Consider the following 20,560-nt stretch of genomic DNA (forward strand, 5'->3'; position numbering starts at 1 on the left):
CTCATAAAAGACGGGTGGACAGCCAATCTGAACACTTGTGCACCAACCAGCGGAATATTCCACATTGCCAGCCTTCGATGGGCCTAGCAAAGAAGCTAGGCCTACTTAAGCTATATCGCGGCAATCATCTCAGTCTGTAACCTCATACAGTACGCTGCGCATCCCACGTTATTAGGCTACCGGCATGCCGACTACGAGGGCAGCGGAAAGTGAAAGTAATTGGGCTGCAATCGCACAGTCCAGAAGTAGGTTAAACAACTTTTACAAATAACGAATCCTGATTACCTCTGTGCTGCTGTCTGGGGCTTTTGCTAAATGCAAATCATGAAATACAAGCCTTACAGACAGTGAAAGACAACTTCTGATATAACGATAACGAAAGAAATTGTTTATTTTAACACGGTGGAGAAGGACGCATTTGCGCTGTGTTTGTAACACGGCATCCTTCATAAAACCAAAATATTCCCATATAACAGACGTGCTTTTCCTTTTAGTCACTAATTCCTCTTCACCCAAGTGTAGCCTACCTCGCTGGACTCACTATTTTCAGCCATCACGACTTAGCTCCCGCTTTAACACCTAAAACACCACACACCTAAACTGGTAGGGGACGGGCTTCTTGGGCTGCATGACCGCATCAGTTTGGTAAAATATGTTGACATTCAGAATGTGAATACACCATAGACTGTATGGAATGCGCACGGCACAGAAAATGTATCGAATTTATCGAAAATTAAGTAATCTTTGCGGTATGTCCATCGCAAGTGTTGATATCGCGATAACGATAGATTTTAGATATATCGTGCAGCCCTACTGCGTAGCCTATTTGCGTAAGCGCAAAGTGGTTCTCTCTCTCTCCGTGTGTGTGTGTGTGTGTCTGCGTCTGCATGAGGCTATGTTCAATTCAACTCGGTAGTTGATCCGTCCGGTCAATAGGACCGCATTCACGCCACTTCATGATTATATTAACGTCAGACAGGCCGTAAGTGTATGCGGGAATTTCTCGCATTATGATGGCTAGAGTTGCGGGACTTGAACAAATTATGCGCAATACCCGCAATCCCGCAGTAAAATTTAAGCCCTGTACACTGTGCAGGCTATTGGTAGGTCCAATAAAGAAATTGAGTGTTTTTAATGAAAACATTAGGGAACAGCACTTGAGATCATTCTTTAGAACCTCTGAACTTTTTTCTTATCTGTTTCATCTTAAGAAAATGTTTGTGAATCCAGCCCCAGGTGTCTAAGATTGTGTAAAAGAATTGCTCTGTCAAGTCAAAACATCCCGTATTTATTGCTGCCGTTCCCGACTTAGCACGCACCAGTGTGATGGCGAAATGACATCGATCCCTGACGGATGACAAATTTCAGCCTTGCACGGACAGCTCCGGCACAGGCGATTTTTTTTCAGTGGCGCTCATTTTTACTCAGTTCATTCAATAAAGGACAACATTGGACATGCCAACATAAAATGACTTTGCTCAACAAATTTGAATAGTCAGTTTCAGAAGATAGGGAAGTTAACAGCGAGAGTTGCAAGTTGATTTGTTACAGTCGTGAATTTTTAATAATCAGCTGGAGAAGTTAACAAAGTTACCAGTAAGAGAGTTGCAACACAGGGAATTAAGAGAAAAGAACTAGGACCCAGGGATATGGCAATAATCCAGCAAAAGGTAATGAAAACAAATAAACTCTTTGCCCTTTAGGAACGAAAGAGCGAGAGTGAACCTGCCTCGGTGGTGATGACTGCGAGCCACAGAGAGCTGGACTGCCAGGTGTCAACTAGCAAAACAGGGTGTGAAAGTGGAGTGTCTGGGAATCAATAGCAGCGCAGTGGCTGCAGAAGGCAGGCGTGCAGACGGGCATGGCCGTAGGGGGTAGGTGAACATTTAAAAAATAAATTTACTGAATATGAAGTTTTGGTGGTTTAAGCCCTGAGGTTAAATGTTTTTATTGCATCTATTCTGTGATGTTAGAGGTAAATAAATCACCCGGCATGGACGTGCATTTTCTTTGGAATTAAGTAAACAACTACATTTAAACTTTTGTTTACAAGAAATGTTTTCTGCACTTTCAAAAATATTTGGTAACTGCTTAACCCTTAGAACCCGATTGACACAAAGTGCGTCAAAAAACACACCCTTTCTTCTCTGTTACATTGCTCCGAAACTGTTCATCGCAGCGAGATGAAATCTTTATTGCACGACAGAGCAGAAGTGGGGCTTTCCAACGAGACTACACACTTGTCTGTACGATCAAGTATGAAAATAAAAAAAAATCATGAAATTAAATCAAATTGCATCATATTTACAGTCTATACTTCTCTGCGTTCACCTGCACACACATTACTCTAGTTTGAATAACTCGCGAACCCGTGATCGCATTGATATGGCAAGCATATCAGATGAAAGAGGGGGCACAGGGCTATCCATTGGTATCATGTTTATCGATCCTTCTGGCTTATAAAACCAGACGAAGTGACTGCAAAATAATAACGTCATGTACACAAACCAACGCTGCACACTCATTACTCTCGTTTGAATTACTCGCGGACCCGTGATCGCATAGATATGCCACGCATGTCAGATGAAAGAGGAGACTCAGAGCTATCATTTGATACCAAGTACATCCTTCTGGGTTATAAAACAGACGAAGTGACAGCAAAATAATAACTTCATATAGCTGGACTTACCCCACGTTTTTGTCTGTTCTTGTGGCAAAGCATGTTTATAATCCAATGCTATCATGTGTTTCTCTATGGCAAAGCATGTTCATATTCCGGTTTTGAGATCCTAGCAAATTCCTGCATGGCATCCAATTCAAGGCTCACATTGCATCCCAATTTGTTCAACAAATAAACAACTTTTTTGCCTTTACTTTGTTCATGGCAATGCAGTAAAAAGTTGAGAATTATTATGACTGCATACACACAGGCACGCAGGCTAACACGCAACCTCGGGTCAAGTCAGGTCAGATCAGTTCGTGTCACCGATATGGAGCGCAGAAAGGTCATTTTTCATCACTAAATAAAAAATGGCATTTATTTCCGTAAATCACACAGCAAATATTTCTGTAAATTGCTCAGCCCCAGAGTATCCCTCCAACATGGCAATTATATTGCCTGATTCAGGACAGTCTGCCCTACACACACATGAAATGCATGTAGAGCTGTGAGCTTGCTGTGGTGAGATACATGTTGAAATATAAGAATTTTTATAATACACTTTTTATATTTTAATTCTTTAAAAATCAAAATAAAATCAATGCTAGTATTAATACATGAAATGATGGCAGATCTGAATAGCCTAGACTCTCCTGAAAAAAACAATATATAATTTATGTGTGTGGCACTTACAATGACCAGAATAAATCCTTATGAATAAAGGTAGTGAAAATGCCCTAAAAACAGCTTAGGGTTCTAAGGGTTAATGTACCAGTTAAGTAAGTTAGTAAGTTTAATTTCACTGTGGTAAAATTCAGTCCCCAGACCCATTTTTAATCTCAATTCAGATTTGAGAATCATTCTGGTGTTAGCCTGGCGAATGGTTTGTTTACATTTTGTTAATAGAAAAAGCATTTAAGAGATATGAATGAGACACCTACAAATCTGTGGCCCCTCCAGGCCAGAAGACAGCTTACCTGCACTATAGCACACCCCTTTATATTTGACAATGTTGTCATGCTGGAGAGACTTGAGGATTTCAATTTCACGCTCAAAGTCACGTAGATGCTCAGCAGTGCTGTGCTGAAGTTTCTTAACTGCCACTACTTCTCCTGTGTTGTCCTGTAGTGGGTCGTAACGACACTTCTCCACACTGCCAAAGTTTCCCTAATGAAGCAACATAGAGGGTGAATGATACAATAATGATAATAAACATACAATGGGATGCGTTCAAAAAGAGGAAAACAGATTTGAACACTATGAGGGAGCATGGTGTAGTTCTGCACCTTCCCAAGCTGTTGCAAGAAGATGAGATGTCGTTCCTCAAACTGTGCTGGCTCCTGGCTCTCAAATGCCCCAGGGAATCCAAAACCTCGAGCTCTGATTGGCACCATGTCACTTTCCACAAGCAGTTCATAGTCTACAGAGAGTGTGGTAGAGTTAGAAATCATCAGGAGCGTTTACATGCAGCCTAATATTGAGATTACAATATGTCTAAAAACCCAATCCAAATACAACTAACATTTCCATCTAAGACATATCAGTAAATTAAGATGAACAGATTCATATACAGAGCCTTTTTCTACTCTTGTATAGACTACCGTAATTCACAGGTTCATCACTGAGTCCAACAAATACACAAGTGAATTTCGTTCCATGCTCCACAAGTAAATTCCCTTTGTGCAAATTGTGCAATTGTTCCAAAAATGAAAATGAAAAATAGGAAATTGGAAAAATGGATTACATTTTCTGACATTGTTTTTCTGTTTGTCAAATAAATTAATAATTAAGATTTGACTTATTTTCCTGCTTTTGTATTTGTGTGACTTTGGATGGCTCACTATCTGAATTTGAATTGTTTGGCTTGTATATGAATTGTCTAAGACCATCAATTAAGTACACTTATTCAGCAAGTCAAGTCAATTCAAGTTTTTTTTCTTCTGTATAGCGCATTTAACGTGCACAGAGTGCAACCCAAAGCGCTCCACATATAGGCTAAGACATTGTCATTGACACATAGACTAATAAAGACAATAGCCGACGGAGCGGCGTAGTCGCCAGCGTACCCGTGACACCAAGACATACAAGACAGACAACAAACAAATTAATAAATAAAATAAATAAAAATTAAAAATAAAATTAGTCCAAGTAAAGCAAGTGCCACAAGTGTGAACGTTTTATACACCTGCATTTCCCTTACTGATGGATACAGTGTCTCTTCTTTGTACAGGAAAGACACAGAGAAAAATAGCTTACTTCATGCTACAAGTGCCCACCCTACATCTCTGAAACGAGGTCTGCCCTTCAGTCAGTTCACCAGACTGCATCGGATCTGCTTTGACAAAAATGACTTTGAGGCCAAAGCAAGACTTCAATATAGAGTTTTTAGCTCTAGAGGATATCCCAACAGCTGGCTTGATACACTAAACAAAGTACGTGCCTCTGGTACACATTCGGCCAATCTGGCTTCTAAACTAAATGAGAACCGCTGCATCCTTAAACTGACCTAGTCATTTGAGCAGAGACATTGTTAATTCTCATTGGCACATAATTAAAAGTGATGATCCAACTGAATGGGCTCTTTCAGAATCTGCCTCTCTGTCTTTTCTATAAGCTCAAATCTTAGAGATAGGCTGGTCCATGCTGATACTGCCACGCCTCCTCCTATTACTCTCAGAGTTACGCCCAGGGTAATTTTCCTTGCAAAAGTTGCACGTTGTGCTCACACTATCTTAAGCTTCTGTCTTTCACACATCCACACACATAGGACATACAAAATCAAGCAGTTTATCACATGCAAATCCACCCATGTGGTTTATATGTTATATTTAGATTTGCTCTTGCCCATTGTTGTATGTAGGCAAAACTATCAGGGCTTTACACATGCACATTTTGAAACATTTGCGTTCAGTCAGGAGATGTGATGAAACTGTCTGTTTCCAGACATTTTCAATCTGCCAAGCACTCAATTTCTAACCGGAATTTCCTGGGCATAGAGAGTTTTACCTAAAAAGAGTGGCTAAGATAAAAAAAAATGGTAGAGAGAATCTTTTTGGATTTTTGAACTTAAAAGCCGCTTTCCAAAAGGGATAAATGAAGACATAAACTACTCGTTGATTGCTCTGAACCCACTGGGTACTTGTTAATTGCATGTCTGTGGTTGATTCACTATAAGCATTGAGAATAGTCGGATGGCTGAAACGTCTGCTCTTGCTCTAAATTAAAAAAGTCTTTCTGCAAAGACTTTGTCTAGTCACCTTTTTCAGAGTGTGAACCACTCATAGTCTCTTCCTCACAGTATTGGTTCTAATGCATCTGGACTAAGAAACTGTCACCTGAGCGCAACAATACTTCTTGGCCTTGTAACTTTGGATGGAAAATTGATTATTGAATAATAGATCACCTATTAGTATCTATCTATCTATCTATCTATCTATCTATCTATCTATCTATCTATCTATCTAGAGAATCGGAAAGAAAGTGTTTGGCTGCCTGTGGGGGTCTAAGTGCCAGACTCAAATGAAAGCTGATAGGCTGGCGAGGGCATAAATGAACAAGCTAACGACACAGTCTCCATATGCTACATAATCAGATATAGTCACCTTGACAGCTATGCACTGCTTTTGATCAATATCAGTTAAATGATAGACAAGTGTTCACTGCAACATGATTAAAGACAACTGTATGTGAGTTTTGTTGCACAGGGGTGTGGAACCTATTTCCCCAGTTGTGATCTCCAGGGAGCAGTTACGAATGGTCACAGCATCACAAGGAGAGGCGAGGGAGAAGAGGGATTTACCCTTTCAAACTCATCACTGTCCAGATCATACACTGTGTTCCAAATTATTATGCAAATTGGATTTAAGTTTCATAAACATTTATTTTTTAATTTTTTAATTAAACTCATGGAAAGTGGTCAGACAGAAACTGCCAAGGTCATTTTCACACCGTCAGGGACCCTAAAGGGACCTACCAGCTCTATCCCCATGATTCCGGCCCAAACCTGGGCTGTTACCAACATACACCTTGGATAACTACAATTGTTACTGGAATAGATGGGAAATACGATAAGTCTTTCGGGGAAAGTAGGCAACTCTATCTTGAGTCATTACCAGCTTACACAGCCTATGCTTCCTGTACCAACCACATGGTTCTTAGGTGAGATGATGGGTAATAGTGGAGGAATTTGCACTGTAGTTTCTCTGTATTCATCTACACATTACCTGTAGCAATTACCCAATAATGCTCAATCATTTATTGAAAATAGTTGTGGTGTTTTTTAGTATTTTACATGTAGTTTCAACCTTCATGTTACCTGTGGCAATTACTAGGTATGCACAATATATCAGTGGGCAATACTCAGCCTACCCAGAGCGAATTGCCTTCTTGTGCTGGTGTGTCTGCACTTTACTGCACTAGTTAGGAAAACAAATAAACTCTTTGGTGGGACAAGTCAGTAGATAAGTAGTTCTCTAAGCAGTATTTTAGTATTATATTTGCATTTTGTTCGCTTGGGTTTTGTAATATTACCGAGAAATATGTTAACCATTCCTGCATCAGTTCCTTAAAGGCGCCACACATAGGCCTAGGCTATATCTATTTTGTTGAATGCTGTACCATTGTGGACTATTATGAGTTATGTCAGTCATTAGAGTTAGGTAAAATCACTGCAATTAAATGTTCTCCCCAATTCATTTTTGAAATTTTTTTTTCAAGCGTAATATCATATAAGTATAAGTAAGTATATACTCTTTTGATCTCGTGAGTGAAATTTGGTCTCTGCATTTATTCCAATCCATGAATTAGTGAAACACACACAACACACCCGGAGCAGTGAGCTGCCTGCTACAGCGGCGCTCGGGGAGCAGTGAGGGGTTAGGTGCCTTGCTCAATGGCACTTCAGCCGTGGATGTGGGCATGGGAGAGCAGTGCTCAACCACTTCACCCGCCCACATTTTTCCTTCTGGTCGGGGATCGAACCGGCAACCCTTCGATTACAAGCCCGAGTACTGTGAGTACAATGAGTACTGAATGCTAGATATGATTTTGCTAGCTTTTTGGTGAGATAACATCATGTCCAGTGCTAAGAGAAAGCTTTAGTAGCTAAGCAAAAACAAACATTTGCGAGAAATGCATACTGTACTATACAGGGCTGTACAGACCTGGAGTAAAAAGGCTGTTCAGATCTCTGATCACTGCTCGGAAGGAGGGCCGGTGCAGAGGCTCATAGTCCATACAGCTGTTGATAAGATTGGCCAGTTCTGTCCACTTGGGGGCAGGAAGTTGGTGCCGGTCCTCGTAGAAAAGATTTTTCTTGGACAAAAATATTTGTAACTACATTGTTACAGAGAATAGTGGATGTTCAGACTAATATTTTCCTTCTGCGCTTGCCTGTAAGGCTGGCTGACCAATATTTTTATGTCTTGGAAATGTTTCACAGCCAGGCAGCACTATTATTTATTACATTCTTTAATTTTCATTTGTCAGTGTTGACTGTCCACGCTTTGATTTGAAATAATTAAAGATGAAATGAAAAATGTATTACCTTTGAACTGTCCAGAGTACTTAAGGGCTTCTCCCCTCCACTGCAGATTTCCCACAGTGTGGTACCAAAGCTCCACTTATCTGTAGCCAAAGTAAGGTTCCGTGGATTGTCAACACATTCAGGTGGCACCCATGGAATCCTTTCCAGCAGAACTGCACAAATATATACATAACCATAACTATGGACAGTTTAAATGTGTGTATGTGTGTGTGTGTGTGTTTTTCTTTTTGTCACAAAGTACTACACACTTAGTAAATCCCAGTTAAACTTTAATTGAAAACTTTGATAAGGATTGTTTGGGGGGGGGGGGGCAACCAAGTACGCTTGATTTTATTCAGCTGATTTCCAAGTTAACAACTTGGATGGCAATAGACCTTGCAAATACCAGAGGTGTGGACTCGAGTCATATGACTTGGACTGAAGTCAGACTCGAGTCACGATTTCAATTACTTCAGACTTGACAAAATTAGAAATGACTTGCAACTCGACTTGGACTTCCATGCTATTGACTCAAGACTAGACTAGGACTTTGCCCCTTTGACTTATAATGACTTATGGCATGGGTAAAATTACTTTTATCTTATCGAAATATAACTATTTCCTGCCCATACCAACTTCAGCAGCCACAAGTTCATCTAACATTACACCTGCAACGCAACGCAGTCACTGAACATGCTCCAGTTTGTCGCCTGACTAAAGGCGGATTTACAGCTTACCCCCGCAGATCCCTCTGCGTCGCTTCAAACCCCCCTCCAAGCCCTCCGCCGTCGCTCGATGTCCGCCTCCAAAAATGTGTAACATTGCGGTGAAGCGACACGCAACAGGCTAGCTCGTTGACATAAGCTTTGCAAATAAGCTCAGACATATTTTGGTTACAATGACGGGGTTATCCGTGTATATTTGTCAGTAACATTTTGAAATTAGCACTTTGCCAGCAAGCAGTACTTTGTGGGTAGTTGTGGTAAAGTTTGCTTGCGAACATAACATAATCTGGCTGGCAGACACCTCGCAAATAACCTCAGATTTATTTTCTGATTACAATAACTAGTTCATTGGATTTTACTGTGTCTATATCTCAATACTTTTTACAAAATCTAAGCAAGAAAAGGCCAAACAAATAAGATTAATATTTCAGCATGACAGTCTACGGGGTTTGCCATTCTGACTACCGTTTCGGTGGTGAGCGACGCGAACATTAGCCTGGAAAATCCAGACCCTGATAATCTAGAAAGATTAAGGGTCTGGCAAAGAACAATGTAATGGCCCAACTCGAGGGGCGGCAACAAGCATGCATTTAAAAATATCACTGCACGCAATTGGATAACACTAGACCAGGGATCACCAAATGGCGGACCGCGGTCCGAGTCCGGACCGTGACGTGATCCTATCCGGACCCAGACCATAATAGCCTAATTTAGATTTTCACATAAGATTTCAAAGCTGCGCTAAATGTTTCGTTGGTTAGGATAACAGCATTTACTTCAAGAGCTTCAGGAATTATCATTTCGCTTGCTGCTACTCAGCCAGTGAAATCTGTGAATTCTGATCAAGTCGAGTCAGTGAGTAAAGTAGCCTACTATGGGGAAGAGACTGATAGCCTGAAATGAGCGAGGAGAGGAGACGGGATGAGAAACAATCAGATGGATATCTACGTTAACGATAAGTAAGTTATTTTCAAATCATCGATTGCTCAAAGAGGAGAAAGCTAGACAGCGAGAACAGAGCTTTATATAACGATACGGGGGCAATACCACGCAAAACTGTCACGTCCATAATATGGATGGAATTGCCCTGGACCTCTTCTATGTATTCTGAGACAGGCGATTTTTAAAAGCGCCAATTTGAAGCACCTCTACTAGACAAATCATATATTTTGAGCAAGCATAGGGTAGGCTAGGCCCATTCAACAGTGAACTGAGACCACAGAATATTTGTACGATTTAAGAAGGCAATATGATTGATCCACCACAATCTAGTTAAGCCTACATGCATTCACTGCCCAACAACGTGATGTTCCTGGGTTTCCAGGATTTCGGGTCAACATAAAAAAAACTAAAAAAATTAAATTAAACTTGCTGATTAAAGGGTTCAAGGAACCAGCTGTGGAATATCCATCCTTGTCTCAGCTCAAATTTTATTTTAAGTTTACGTTAAGATCTTAAAAATAGCCAAGGCTACTCAGTTTTTCTCCCCAATTACTCTTATCTTGCCTTATTTCTCCTCATTTCGAATGTTGCCTTTTAGGCTACTTATTTTATTTCACATTAAACATTAGGCCTAGGCCTACAATCTTCTATTTCTTGAATTTCCCCTTGGGGATCAATAAAGTATCTATCTATCTATCTATCTATCTATCTATCTATCTACAACTAGGCTCCATCCATCCATCCTAATATTATATATATATATTATACATACATACATATACATAGCCTAAACATTATGATGCTCCGGACCTTTGCTTGAGGACATTTTCCGTAACTGGACCTCGCTGAAGATTAATTGAATACGCCTGCACTATACCATGTTTACTCTGAATTACAAGGTTTGGTCTCAGCTTTGGTGGGGACACATCCACTCCTGTTGTCACGATAACAACATTATTGCTTCAATACCAATAGCAAGTGAAGAATCTCGATTTCGATACTATTGCGATTTTTTAACATTTGATTTGGTTTGTGTGATTTGTGAGATCGTTCACATCAGTGGCAATCATGGAATTTGATTGACCCTCCACATACACACACATAGAAAGTGATGGTTGTCATAGGTTTCTTTTTCATATTTTGGAATTCATATAAACTATACATTTATATTGCTAATTATTTATAGTATTTTATGATCTGCATGATTACTAATAGCTAAACATATTTAGTAATTTGATTACATCATATTGATATTTAAATTATTAGGCTACACTTGTCTATATCATCACATTTGATGTGTAAATCTAATTGAGTGCCTGTCACTTTAAGAGGAACGTGAATGCTGAAAAAAGTGCAAGGATATGTGGATTCAATTCATCATGTTTGCTATGTCATTAGATAAAATAAATGTTAAAAAAAACTAACAAGTCAAAGAAAATCTTTCTGGGATGAGATCAAAGAAGAGATAAGTGTCTCGCAATGTTCATTTCTATTCACAAATACATTAGCCTACATAAACAGAATATAGGAACAGGAAAATGTCTCGGATCCATTGTTTATTGCGACTGCAAGATTGGTAGCCCAATTAGCCTAACAGTCAATGATGGTGACTTATAGCCTATGTGACTGTCCGTGCGGCACACCCTTATTCAACATGACTCCTAACTTTGGTTGAAAGATTACAGAAGCTAGGTTAGCTGTGACAATATCCTGGGTAATAATCCTAACAGCTAATGCTATTTTACACAGTAAAATCCGCATTTGAAAGCCTGGTCACCAGTTGCCAGTTAGTATGGCTAATTATTTTGCCTTGGCAAAGCTGATCTACAAACCACAAAAAGTGGCAAACATGTACATGCTGAAGGGCAAAGGGAATATCACAATGTTTTACTCTGGACTTTTTTGGGATATGCTATGTATTGGCAGACAGCCCTAACTTACCGTTGTCGTTGACACACCCGCTCGCTTGACTGCCGGTGCAAACAAGTACAGTAGCCTGTGCTTTGACACTCTCCATGCGTGTAGGCCTACTGTAGCGTGCATGTTAGATAACCCTTCGCCCTCCCCCTCTGTTTTTCAGCAAATCATATGACGACGTTTCTTGTACTGTTGTGCTGGCTGTCGGAATGATCAGCAGCACATATAAGTTCGCTAAAATATTGGTGGGGACAATTTTGTCATTGTCACGGCGCGAGTCCGTGCCGGTGGACAGCTTTGAGATCACGAATGTTACGCATGCACATCAATAAACTGACAAACATAACCCGCAACATTCACAACTTCCATTCATCATTGTTCCACACATATGCCGGCATAATTACAACATGATATGGAATAAGCGGTCTGAGTTGATATGTTGTTTGTTCTGTTTGTTATGTGCGTAGTTGTGCTGTTTGTCGTTTGTTTGTTCGTTCGCTAAGATGTTTGTTAATGTTTGTTGGGAAAGGCCTACCGGCAACGTAACAGTGTATTTAACACCACGACACGCATAACATGCTACATCTAAAATTATGTGTTTATTGTATTGGTGGAATGTATGTGGTGGACAATAATTTCTATAGAAAGATAGCCAACCTGTAGAAGGAGTTCACGCTGTCCCACTGGCAAACAGGAAGTGGTGAAACTGCTCCCCTATTTCAGGTAGTGGGGTACGGTTGGCTACCATTGCATAGGAGAGCCACAGGGGGGAAATAATGTGCTACGGGAATGATATTAAGTAGTACATTTTCTGTATCCATTAAAGCTTATGATGGTATGAATTTGTCACGGGAAATGTGTTGCAATATATTTTGTATATTTTTGTCATTTCTCATGTGTAACATTGTTAATTGATTGAATTATGTGTTGGTATAGCCTAGGGGTGGGGTTTTAGCCTATTTATAGGGGCAGAATGGAACTTGTGTTGAGTATGTTCTGGGCTATGAGAGAGAGAACATTCTCTGTGCTGTGTGTTGGGCCAGTGAATTTTGGTATTGCCAATTTACCTGCACATATATATTAGTGCATCGCGGCACTTAGGCACTTATTTTTGAAAAGTTTTTCTTTATTTTTGTTATTATTTAGTCACTGTATACTTTTTGCACCTCTGGAATTTTGGGAATAATATCTCTCCAATTGTGGGCCCTCCTACTCCTGGTCTGCTACCATCCTTGCTGCCTCCACTGCCGTCCATCCTAACAGTCATCTTAAAATATTGATTAGGACTAGTCCTTAGCGTCCCACCCTAAATCTACGCCCATGCTGAATTATTTCGGACTTTGACGTATGATGACGTAAATGTCCAAAAACTCAACAATGCCTGGCCGAACGGCTTCCAGTGATTTCAAAATTATGCAAGCCCTGCTCCTACTACTACTACTACTGCTAGGGCTGAACGATTTATTGCATTTGCGATAATATCGCAACATGATGAAACAAGATTTTCAAACCGCAAAGGCTGCGATTACGCTTGTAATATGTGAGGTCACCAAAACGCATTTATACTTGCGCTTGCCGACGCGCCACCGACTCTTCACACCGACCACTGAAGAAGCAAAAAACGTAAACAAGAGGACCAGCTAACAGTGTCAAGAAAGGTCTGATCAATAGAGCTACTTTGGTTAAAAATAAACCTCTTCATTACCTTTTGCTCGAACCTGCCATGTCCCTGGTTCTAGTTCATAATTCTCTTAGCCTACATACACGCTGCTAACTGCTGATAACTTTGCCTGTTTAAAGAGTTTTGTCTCCGCGATTGGCTTTGTTGTGATATGAACAAACTAGTTAATTTGCATGCATGCAGATTGCGCTGCGGTGTTGATGATGCTAACCTTTTGGGCGATGTGGAGTCACAAGCTGGCAGCAGATTAAATGCTCACGAGTGAGAAAAAGATGCGAAAAAGGACGTGACCGACGCAAGGCGATAGGCCTATAGGACTCAAGATTCACTGAACAAAAATGCTGATGTGGTACATGAAAATTTTGCTAAAAATGTGGAGAATGCAATGCAATCAAGCATTTTGGACGATGTGGAGAGACAAGCCGGCAGCAGATTAAATGCTAGGTCTAAGATAGCCTAAATGTAGTTATTTTTTAAATTATGCATGATTTACTTTTTTATAAAATTCATAGGCTGATGCCTGGCAGCAACAATTGTGTTTAAATGTAGGTTACTGCTTCAGCCTCTAGCTCAGAAGGGGGCGGCATGGGACTGGTAGCTTGAGAGCAATGAGAGCAACGTGTTGGAGACTCATGGTGTAGGACAATGACATTTCATTGGCAACAATACCAACCAACAATATAAAATATTAAGAAGAGCTCTTTTATGAGTTAAATTGAAACAAAATTATACTGGCTTTTATTTGTCCAAATCTGAGGCCCGGCTATAAATAGAATCCCGGCCATAATTTGACGATTTCGGTATGCACGTGTGTTTCAGGCATAGCGCAAGCACTAATCTCTGACTGAAAGTGCACAGGACTTGTGCATTTGAGAGCGCTCTCTCGCGGCTGTAGACGTAATGTTTCACGTAGGGTTCATGTCAGTTAATATAAACTAACATTTAAAAACATGTTCAATTATATATATTTTTTATATATAAGTCGCACCTGACTATAAGTCGCAGGACCAGCCAAACCAAAACCAGCCAAAAAAAGTGCGACTTATAGTTCGTAAAATACGGTAATTTTGTGTTGGTCATACTATAGAATGATATATTGCTTGTCTTTGTTGAATAAGAAAATAATCGCATATTGCATCGCAATCGCAATATTGGTGAGAAAAATCGCAATCAGATTATTTTCCATAATCGTTCACCCCTAACTACTTCTACTTATAATAATAATAATAATAATAATAATAATAATAATAATAATAATAATAATACCAATGATTATAACAACAACAATACATTTGGTTACAGATCAGACAGCATATTGATAAACATGTTTCTATAGATGTGTGGGTTGAACAAACTTACCATCTTTAGGCAAAACTGTAATGCTGATTCCAGGGTCACTCAACTTGATGAAGGGAGGGTTGCCAGTCTTCCTATCCTCTTCTCGAATCAGCAGCACATTTTTGGCACAAACATTCCCGTGAACAAGACCCTTATCCTCCTAATATGGAAAACAGATACATTGTTCTGTTATTCTATATATACACACACAATGTACAAGATATGAAGCTTGAATTGCAGTACAGTTAACTTTTATCAAGGACTGAAGAGCTCACAAAGGGTTTTAATTTGAATCAGCAACATGCATCAAGAAACAGGATTCTGATGGCTTTTAGCGGAATAATCAAAACAACTTATTAAGTACATTAAGTTCCATTCACATGAATGGGCCTCCCAACGTTTGGAGGTCCATTAAATCCATATAATGACGACCGCAAATATATAATGAGAACTAACAATGGCAAAAGGCTTTGTGCGTCTCATTCACATCTTTCATATCATTCCGCAAGTAGTTCGCTTATTGCAATAGGACTTCATTTGAAAATAAAAGTCTTCAAGTAATACGTTGCTAAGCAACATCTGAAACTGTCAAGTTCTATTTGTGTGGCGAACTATTGGTTTTCTCAGTGGAAGCCACAAAACCGTAAAAAAAAGGTATTCACACGTGCTAGTGTATCATGTGCATGGTCTTAAATTAGCAAAATGATTTTACCATGGAATTAAATTGGTGCTTTTGCGCGATGGCATTCCCTGCCAGATTGTGTGTCATTCAAATTAGAACCCCATCACTTTTTGACAGATATCACAGTTCGTACTTTTTAGGGCCTGAGCACCTAGAGGTGCTAAGCCCTATTGTTTTTGTAAGGATTATTATGATTATTATTTGTTCACTCATTTGTACACTCATTATTTGTTCACTCATTTTATCATTTGTTTTTTGCTATTTTTAAGGGTGGTTCACATCTTGGAATTTGGCACACACATCTGGTATCACAATGGCTACACAGGCACAAAGGCTTGGCCCCGGGCGTGGGCCAGGCACTCGGTAGCGCCCCCTTAGGTGATTGATCCAGTGGTTGGCATATACTTAGGCATAGCGCCACCATCTGGCAAAGATGAAATGTGCCAGAAATGCTATGAATGAATGGTCTGAAACTTAACAGGTTAATAGATATTATGATTATGATGATATCCAGACACCCAATGAGCCTGCCTGGCATAGTGCCACCACCTGGCCAAGCAGGAAATACACACACACACACACACACAAAGACCAGGGCTCTACAGTGCGTCCATTTCACTCACACATGTAAAAATAATGGCGTATGAGTGCAAAAAAATATTTAGGCGCACCGGTGCGAATGACTTCTAACCAAGTCAATGTTTGTCTACAAAATACACCGCAACATTGTGAAACATTACTGGTGTGAACCATAAAACCAAGTCGCCAATGCAGCATAAAAACTACACCTCCCATCAACGTTAGCAGTTTAAAATTCAAGGGTTGCAGAAAAAGTGGAAAGTTAGACTAGCCAGCCAAGATGCAAAGTGAGATTCTGAGAATGCAGTGAGAGAAGGAAAAGGTAACATGCCTTTTAGCCCAGTTGGCTGCAATATGCAAAATATAGGCTAACTTTAGCGAACAGGCACAAAAGTAGCCTCCCATAATACTACTCCAGGCTTCCATGCATGCTTGTTTGTTTTACACAAAATACAAGTTAAAGTGCAAAATGAAAGAATGTGTACCATTGGCCTACTGTCCCCATCAATGCAGATATTTCAAATAAATATAAATATCATTGATTAGACTATGTTGGGTTTTGTGGAAGAGAAAATTCACGGTTTTAGTAGTAGTTTTGGGCAGTATGCAGTCAGATAGGTCACCATGGGCATATTTGGATTAGCTACAAGTGGATTCACAAATACATAAATTGGCCTAGGGACCTACATTTGGCATGATAGCCTACTTCATATACAGGCTAAATGCAAATATAGCAATGCATTATATTATTTTACATCAACAAAATGTAGAAAAATAGAACGGACTGAAAATAAAGTAGGCATTGATGTTCTTTAAAATTTTATTTCCTGTAAATGTTTCCAGTCATTCTTAATCTTCTGAATTGGTGCACTGGCATGTTTAACTGCAGTGTAAAGTTACATTATGTGTAAGTTAAGTACAGAATTGACTGTGCCCCCAGATTTTTGTCTGTGCTCCTACATTTTTTTAACTTGGGCGCACAAGTGCTCCTGGAATTTTTTTTTAAAGTGTATAGCCCTGAAGACACACACACTCATAGACAGACACACACACACAGAAAAAGAGAGAGAGAGAGAGACACACACACACACAGAGAGAGCGAGAGACACACACACACAAACAGACACAAACAGACACACACACACACACACAGAGACACACACACACTTAAGCACACACACACACACACACACACACACACACACACACACACACACACACACACACAGACATTAGTAGAAATATAATACCAATGATATTTATGTATTAGGCTAATATTTCAGCACAGCAGTCGAGGCAGCGGTGTAGTCATTGCGTGGAGTCGATGCAGAAGCATGAAACAGCCTTGAGACAAACATGAGGGGGGATTATGCCACCTCTTCCCCACCATTCCACATCCAGTAGCATGAAAACAACTTTTTAGGATCACTTCCCAACCGTTGCACGGTAGATCACAAAACGTTTGGTAAATTGGTCACTTCCAGATGCATCATTGTAGCCTACAGTGGGCATCGCTTTCAAATGATCACTTCAGTCGCGCATTACGAGGCATGAAGCTGCGTGAAGGTTTAGTACCACTTTCAGCCACTGTGCGTCGCTCTGCCACTGTACATCGCTCTGCCTGCCGCCCCTACTAAAAAAGCAGGAGACTTGCTGAGAGTAATCCCAGCCTACGAATTCAATGACAAAATAAATCATGCATAAATAAACATTACCTCGATTTAGGCTACTTGGGTATGTCTTAGGGCTTGACTACACGGTGGTAACGAAAATCGAAATCGAAATTTGCTGTCTACATTATTGTCAGTGTTGGGGGTAACGCAGCTACGCAAATCAAAACAGTGGTGTGATAATTGAGCCAGTAGAGAAATAACTGTTCAGAATTAATCTGTAGCCTTGGGTAGGCTTCTGCAGAAAACAATGTTGTTGCCAATTTAATACTATCTGGCAATGTTTTTAACAGGCTACGCAATAGAGGCTTAGACAACTATGACCCACATTTTGGTTTCGTAAATTAATTTGCCCTACTTCTTGACTGCAATGTAGTCAATTGACTGCTTGACATGTCATTTTTATTTTTCTGTACAATAAACAAATACATCTGCTTTATGCCGCAGAATTACATTCATATTTGGCTGACTTCTGCAGACGCGCAAAAAAACACTGCCAGGCCATCCTTAAAAATATTTTCGTTTGCCGTAACCCGACCGACCCTGTCAATTTAGAACCGACCCAAATATTTATTTTTTTCCCCTTTTAGTCCGACCGACTTGCCGGTTGTAAACTTGCTTTAAGACCGACCGAATTTTTTTTACTCTAAACAACCAATACAAATAAAATACTATTTATTTTAGTAGGCCTAAGTATTGTGAATATAAATTGCCTACATACAAACGTAGGCTCTCTTAAATAAAACCCTGTGGCGTCATCTCTACACCACTGGTTTACGCATGTCACACTATGGCCTATACGCTTCGTTTCATTCACAAACATCTCGACTCAACACTTATTACTTGGCACGAAGCTCTGGAAGAACTGTGCCCAGAACTGTGCCCAGAGTACACAACTGTTTCACCATAACTGGAGGTACACCTGTTATCTGAGCAGTCTGTATGTCCTCATTTTGTGAATGTGAGGACGATATGAGTCTGTTGCATAGATGTCCGAGTCACGCATAATGTTTGAAAACCACTGGCTCGTAATCACAATAATTTAACACACGACAGTTGGATACTTCATCATGTTCCCATGCCTACATTTTGGTGAGTAGCATAGAGATCGTTAAAACAATAAAGTATGGCTCTCCGTTTGGGACATCGAAAACTTATATTTTTAATAGGGTAGACTACCGTCGGAGATGCTGACTTGCAAAGGCCTCGGGATAACACGTTATCTCCACTATCATCAGTCAATGCCTCCTTGATCAAAGTGGGGAATGAAAGAAAATGTTTGAGAACCACTGGCTTAACAAGCTACCTGCAGTCCAGAACACACAGAATATTGCAACAGAAAGTTGCCTTTATAATCAGCTACTATTTGTTCCAACAGCATTCAAACAAAGCCTTTATAAAAGTGAAAAAAAAATATATTCCATAAGAAGTAAAATAAAATACTGTTACTGTAGTAACTGTATCCCAAGCTTCAGCTCCCCACATCTGTGACAGGCAGACGTGACACCGCTAAATTCTCAGCTTGTTTATACCCCACACTGAACGCGTAAGACCGCTAGGCCCATCACTGTGGGGTGCGGTAGCCTAGCCTACTCTCTGGGATTTAAGTCAAGCAATATAACCATACAAATGTTTCAAAATGAGTAATTTCGGCTTTGTCTGAACTGGCCATTGTAGGCTACGTAAAAAATAAACAAGTAGGCCTATTCCCTATCCAATGATATCGGCAAATGTTTGTTTTCCAAAGTAAGAATTTCACTTCACCATGCACCTTCGACAATGAATAGCTCATTACACTTATGGGTCATTCCTTGTGAAATCACCCAATTTCAGCACAATTTGGCAGGTGACCCTCTCCGAAAAAATCTGAAAAAAATCACAGGTGTTTGTAGACCAAATCCATGCATAGATCTTAAATAGTATATCTGGATAACTAATCGTTGCAAAACTACAGCCCTTTGAAACTTCAAGTCATTTTAAGCATTGTGGTGAACAATCCTTTTTGTTCAACTTCCAGCATTATTGGCTCTTTTGGTATTTCACACACATTAGTGAAACTATGTGAATAGAAGTACATTTTCCTGTTGAATTAAAAAATCCAATCGGATCAGACGTATCTTGTCTACTTTCCCCTCTGCAAAGCTCTGAAAATGGCTATAAATTCATAATGTGAAAAGACATCATCACTTTTGAGGGCTTCTCATTCAGAAAGTATGTGACACAAATTCATCAGATTTTTTTCCTACACATATATGTATTATAAGGTCCTGTCCATGCATTAACTTTGGTTGTTATCATTTTCATATTTTCAGAGCATTTTTTTAAAATTGGGCCTGATTTTCAAAAAGCCTGTTTTCATCTTCTCATTTCACCATGTGGACAGTTAACAGGATTTTTTTTAAATTGACCATATATCATTCTGTATGTGAGGATCATCTGCCCAAAATGTGGGCTTGTTGCTGAGTTTCTTCATTGAGATAAGATTTTTTTTAAATATTGTCTATAAATCCACTGAATTTGTACTGGATCTGCAGTACCACTTTGCACCACATGTGGTGCTCTTTTAATACAATGGAAGTCAATGGAAGAGTAAGAGAGTCACTTGTTTGCTGCACATATCCAATCTAAACACACAGTTTATGGTTCATAGTTGAATTGGTCCAAATAATTATTGCAACATGAACATACTACTCATACATAAATCTTATTTAAAGAAAATAAACTGATCAAGTAAATTATACACACATAAGACTGACTGGTCATCATACATGCAGCAAGAGGATTTAATTACCATCTTTGTAATGAGTTTTCTACACCAGCTTTAACCTATCAGTGCCTATGTG

General features: G+C 39.7%; 1 protein-coding gene across 2 annotated transcripts in view; it reads right to left on the reverse strand.

The window, feature by feature from the left end:
- Positions 1 to 20,560, reverse strand: part of jak2a (Janus kinase 2a) — a 136,696-nt gene that overhangs the window by 31,763 nt on the left and 84,373 nt on the right. For both annotated transcript variants that reach the window (XM_076284901.1, XM_076284902.1), the window contains 5 exons: positions 14,808 to 14,946; positions 8,205 to 8,356; positions 7,822 to 7,972; positions 3,946 to 4,079; positions 3,637 to 3,826 (listed from right to left, as the gene is read on the reverse strand). In XM_076284901.1, coding sequence (XP_076141016.1) covers positions 3,637 to 3,826; positions 3,946 to 4,079; positions 7,822 to 7,972; positions 8,205 to 8,356; positions 14,808 to 14,946 — 766 coding nt within the window. The remainder of the gene's footprint in view (positions 1 to 3,636; positions 3,827 to 3,945; positions 4,080 to 7,821; positions 7,973 to 8,204; positions 8,357 to 14,807; positions 14,947 to 20,560) is intronic.

The sequence above is a fragment of the Alosa pseudoharengus genome, unplaced genomic scaffold (assembly GCF_046254945.1).
Source record: "Alosa pseudoharengus isolate Yale_2024_CS ecotype anadromous, Long Island Sound unplaced genomic scaffold, YU_APseudo_1.1 YU_APseudo_1.1_scf_14, whole genome shotgun sequence".
NCBI classification, from domain to species: Eukaryota; Metazoa; Chordata; class Actinopteri; order Clupeiformes; family Clupeidae; genus Alosa; species Alosa pseudoharengus.